We start from the raw sequence: 5,645 nt of genomic DNA on the forward strand, positions 1-5,645 counted from the left end.
GCCGGTGGTGTGGGCCTGCCGGGGGCACGGGCAGGCGGGGGTGGTCTCAGCTGGGGGTGGAAATACGTTTGTCTCGGGAGGAGCACATTGCCTTAGGTGCTTGCTTACAGTAAACGCAAAGAATTGACAGAAAATCTTGTATAAATACACCAAAACTGTTACATCTTTGCAGTTCTTCCACATCTGGTACCAGTCAGTGTAAATGTCCCTTTTCAGCGCATCCCAGCCCTTAACAATACAAATCCTTACTTACTTGCTTCAGCCACGCTGCCTAGGTGCAGCTCTATTAACAGTTTGGCCTCCTGCTGTCACCAGGAAGGGCCTGGCCTTCTCCTCTGGCTGCCTGGCCTGGCCTGGCCTGGCCGCTTGTGCTAGCTCTGGGTCTCCTCTGCCTGCAGCCGGGGAATTAAGCTTGTCACACAAAACCCGTAGTCTTGTTCCTGGGCTAGTTGTCTGCTTTCATAAGTTGGATTGGGACCATTCATTCTCTGTGGTCAGATAAATGTGTGTTGTTCCCCCCCCCCCCCCCCAAAAAATCGAGAGAGAAAAAGGTTAAGAGAAGTGGTGAGCACCTTGCTGGGGGAAGCGTTGGAAAGGGAAGAAAGTGTATGAGGAAGTGGGGCGGCAGTCTTCTGCTGTCAACAGATTACTAGTTTGTCTCAATCTAGCTGCACTCTTAAACGTTGTGAAACCACCTAAAAAAAACCATTACTGCTTTGTAGCAATATAGGCCTTTTCTAAGTCTGTCTGTTCCTGAGTTGTCATGGAGACATGCAAAATAAAAGGAGCTGGAAATTCCCAAGGAAAGAGTGGGGGGATCCTTTTCGGTTAAGGGTTGATGAGATTTGAGAGGTGATTTGGAAACCTAGGTGGTAGCTTCTTGGTGAATGTGAACTGGCACGAAGTCTGTTTGATCTCTGTGTCTGTCTGAGCCCATGCCTTCGGTATAATTCCAGAATTGGCTTATCAAGAGCCTTCTGTGTGCTTTTAGCCAAGTAGGTCTCTATGTTCATTTTAAGCAAAACTGCAACCATCTATTAATACAACACTGAACACTAAGTACCAAAGATAACAGCGGCTCATTACTAAACTTATTTCTCTTGTTTTTAATTAATTGCAGCTATGCATGAGTCTGGAGGTTTTGCAGCATCACGTTCTAGACGTGAGAAGAAGTCTAGAAGAGGCCAGCAAGAAGCACTGGAACGTCTGAAAAAAGCCAAAGCCGGTGAAAAAATAAAATATGAGGTGAAAATTCCTTATCTTTTCTTTTCAATAAAAAGTGAATGTGAGCTGAGATGCTTAACTACCCTGTATACATATCTAAAAGTTATGGGAAACAAAATCTGCCTTTCAGATCAGCTTTTGTTTTTTAACGGCGTATGTTTTTCAGGATGTAACTGTAATTGTTTTGCTGCTTTCTGGTATCATTTATTTGTTTCTTTCTGTTTTCAGAACTAAAACAATTTTATTAACTGCAAGTCAAACATGCTTGATATTGCTTGACAACTATCCCACAGGGAAGGACCAACTTTTAAAATTTAATTGCGTAATTAATGTTATGATAGGAAATACTTTTTTTTTAACTTCAAATGACTTTAAATGAATTTCAAAGCTTTACATGACCGAAATCCATTAATATCGATATGCTATCTTTCCACAAAGAAACCAAAATTTAAGTATTTAACTGGTAGAACTGAAGTCTGTCAGTGTAACATTGATACTGTCCAATTAATTGTAATGCCAACAGAAAGTGACTTCCACATTGAGGTGGATAAATCTAAAGAAGCCTGAAGTGCATAGATCATTAACATGCAAATTTACTCTGAGGCACAAAAGAGCACTTTCAGCATTATGCTTGGGCACATCAAATCACCTTCTTTTTCACTGAGCTCATCTTGGTGTTTGAGACTAGAGCCAGAGGTCAGAAGTCTCCATTGCTAGGATTTTTTGGTTGGGTTTTTTTTTTTTTTTTTGTAATGTGAAATGAGCAATAAAGCAAGTCAGTTTCAAATGAAATCTCTGCCAGTGCTTCAGCAGGTTCTGAATTTCAGTATACTGTGATAATTTTAAAAATTGGTAACTTGTCTTTTGTCACTGCCAAAAAAGAAACTTAAACTGAATGAATAACTGCGCTTACAAGTTGTGAACAATGTAACAGTGTAGGAAACCATGCGTTTCTTGGGAACTTTTATGTTCTTGCTGATGACCTATATTAATAAGTAACGGTATGGGAACTGTTAATCCTCAGTATACCTTAACTGTAGGTTGAGGAGTTCACAGGTGTTTATGATGAAATAGATGAGGAAGAATACTCCAAGATGGTCAGAGAACGTCAGGATGATGACTGGATTGTTGATGATGGTAAGTTAAGATTCGTTTGGAGAGATATTTTGATTACAGTGTTGTAACTCGATTAGGCTTCATAATGTTAATGATTTGAGGTAAGTCATAGTTAGTACATTCTTACAAATTGTTTTAGGGGGCAAGAAAAAGATAAGCTTTTATATGAAAATGAATCTTTTGCATTGTTCTCATAGTAGTGTATTAGGATGGTAATGAAAATATTTTTCCATTAAGAACTGTTTTTGAAATTTTATTTCGAGTTATCAGTGATGTAACTTTAAAAAGAAGTACTGTAATTGATAATTTCTAATTAAACACGTAATAATATATTTAGTCTAATAGAAGATACAGCTGGGAGTGCTGTAGTTTTTAACCCTTTTGCATTTATAACTTTTGCTCTATATTAAAGGGGAAAAAGTGTTTAAATACGTAAAACTTTTGATTATGAATATATTTAGAAATATCAGAAGACAGAATTTAAAATGTAAATTTTTAACAATTTGTTTTTCTACAGATGGAATAGGTTATGTAGAAGATGGAAGGGAAATCTTTGATGAAGATCTGGATGATGACGCTCTTGGTTCCAATAAGAAAGGTAGGTTGAACATGATCACTGTAGAATGTCTTCCACAGGCTTTTAAAAGGTACCTAAAATGGGCAACTTCTTGACATCAGTATGTGGTGAATATGGCTAAATGACATGTTACTTGAAGCTCTGTAGTTCTATGCCTGTGACTGTGGATTTTGTTTGGCCTCTCTGATACAGAAGATAGAGGTCCACAAATTGAGGTCAAATGACTGCTAACTACTTCAGCACTATCGGTGCAATTTTGCTTACAGTCTTCTGTGGGATATATATTCACTTCTAGAACAAATGCATCTAGGAATGGTCTTGGTTTCCAAAGCCAGTGTCTAAAGGATGCGTGGTCTCTTTTGCCACTAAAATACTTGCATGCTGTTAAGGATCTGGGATCAAATGATTTTTGCCAACTTCTATGAAGTTGGTGGCAAACTGAGAAATTGAGTCTGATATTGAGAATCCAAGCCTAGTGCCAAACTCCTGGACACTCGTGTTTTTTCTGGAGATGCTTGCATGTAAAGTATCTTCGTTCTTTTTCTGGAGTATGAACTTAAGTATGCAAAGATCATCTCTGACGTGGCTAGGAAAGATAGGGTGCTGATAGGGTTTTGCTTTTTTTTGTGTGTGCATGACAGCCGTTACAAAGCTGGCAGCAAATGAAAGATGATTAGGCTTCGTTTCAGCCAACAGTGTAAAGGAGGAAGAAATAGACTACCTCAGCTATCTATTCCTGCTCATAACTGGACCCTTAAACATTGAGCTTTTCTGATGCAGAATTCACAATTTTATATTTTTCTGTAGGAAAAGGAGGCAAAACATCTACGGTTGATAAAAAGAACGTGAAAAAATCTTTGGTGTCAAAGCCAAACACAATTAAGTCTATGTTTATAGCAAGTGCTGGGAAGAAAAACACAGATGTAAGTTTTCTCATTTTTGAATTTAAAGATTTCTAACTTGTTTGCAGTATTTTAGTTAGAGTGGAATAAAGCAAGGGTTCATTTCAGTTTCTTGTGTTTAGCAACACATAAACTCCTATTACAATCTCTTGTGTATGGAGCATTTCTGAAAACTTTGTGTGTGTTCTGTAGAAACCCTTTAGTCATTTGCTGCATGTCTCCTGATTGGATTTGCACATATAACTAAGAACTTTTGGCTAATCTGTTATCTTACAGAAAACTGTGGACCTGTCAAAGGATGATTTACTAGGGGATATTCTTCAAGATCTTAATGCTGAAGTAAGTATATTAATAAAATCTGCTTGAAACTCCTTAAGCCATTCATTTTTCTTGTCATGGAACATATCACGAAAATAAAGCTCTTCCTCAAACTAGACCATCTAAGATTGATTTCTTCCATAGCACACATGCTTGGTATATTCCACATATGTATGCAGTCTACCTGTCATCTCCACTGTGCAGAAGTTGCATGACTGTATTGGTTTGATAAGCCAAAACTATTATGTCCTGATTAGAGATGGTTTATATTAATGAGACGTAGAGCCTGTGTTAATGCAGCCTTCTAGGTTTTAGTCAGCTTGGAGTGAAACAGGACTTAACCTGCATCTGAATCATGTATACCATATATGTGTATCACCACGCTCCAACCAGTATACGGTAGGGTATTTCCTTCTGGCGTGTTTGGGTTCACGAGAGGAGCTGACGGAGGACTGTTTCAGCAGATGACATAGCCTGAACTTCTGTCAGCCTCCTCCTGCTTTCCACAGTTTGCTGCAGAGAACCACGTTAGCGCTTCCTCTGAGTTAGGAGTGCAGGATGGCTGCTGTAGCAAGGTTGGACTGTCTCAAATGAGGCTGTTCCTCGTCATCAATGACTTTTCAATGGGTTAATGTCCCTTAGCAGGATTTCTTAGAACTGAAAGGATTGCTTACGTGTAAACCGTGAAACTGTTGTAGTGGTGAGATACTGAATTGAAATATGTTGTATCACAATAAGCATAATGTGTTTTTACAGAGCAGTAAGAAGGGGTATAGACGTTCCAGTGTAAAGTTGTTCTCTTGGTTTTGTACGCTTACTATTTTACTCCTCCCTATGACATCTGATTAAGAGTTATAATATCTTAGGCTATCAAAAACCCTCAAATCATTACACAAATGCATTTTAATGCTGTCAAATTTTGTGGAGCATTGATTAGGGGAAATAATGCTAATAATTACACTATGGCTTCTGTTTACTTAAGTAGTAGTTAGCTATTGGTTTTTTGGCTTTGTTGTTTGTTCTCTAAAATTTCTTTTGTTATTAGCTGTTGATAAGGATGAGTATAAAATATCTCTACATGTAAATAAATTAAAATGGGTTTAAGGTATTTTCTTAAGGCATGTGCGCTCAGTACTACTGTTTCAGCAGACATGAAGAACATCCCACCAGTTATTCTGATACTTGTGCGTTAAAGGCACGGTTAGTTATTGAAATGCCCACTGTTTGAAAACTGTTTCATTTATTGATGACAATTTTTCTCTCAAACTGTTTACCAAAAAAAATCTAGTGTCTGTCTTCATGGGCTGATTGCTCAGATAACTTTTTATGTGGCTGAGTTGTCTATCAGGAGGTGTGTTTTCTTGGCAAATGAGAAGTACTGGTAGCCTTCTTTCTCTTTGATGGAAAATGTTAATAACCAAGGCAAAAGAAAACACTAAACAACATCTCTTCATTTTGTCACTTTCTCTTTTCTTTCAATATTCAGACTGTTCAGATAAGTCCACCGC

The 5,645-nt window shown here is 38.0% G+C and overlaps 1 protein-coding gene across 1 annotated transcript in view; it reads left to right on the forward strand.

Moving 5' to 3' along the window:
• The first annotated feature begins 1,122 nt into the window (after positions 1-1,122).
• POLA1 (DNA polymerase alpha 1, catalytic subunit) overlaps positions 1,123-5,645 on the forward strand; it is a 210,001-nt gene continuing 205,478 nt past the window's right edge. The window contains 6 exon segments of the mRNA XM_009276922.1: positions 1,123-1,245; positions 2,265-2,361; positions 2,858-2,938; positions 3,725-3,840; positions 4,096-4,158; positions 5,624-5,644. Of these exon segments, the coding sequence (XP_009275197.1) occupies positions 1,123-1,245; positions 2,265-2,361; positions 2,858-2,938; positions 3,725-3,840; positions 4,096-4,158; positions 5,624-5,644 (501 nt within the window).

The sequence above is a fragment of the Aptenodytes forsteri genome, unplaced genomic scaffold (genome assembly GCF_000699145.1).
Source record: "Aptenodytes forsteri isolate BGI_AS27 unplaced genomic scaffold, ASM69914v1 Scaffold273, whole genome shotgun sequence".
Lineage (NCBI taxonomy): Eukaryota > Metazoa > Chordata > Aves > Sphenisciformes > Spheniscidae > Aptenodytes > Aptenodytes forsteri.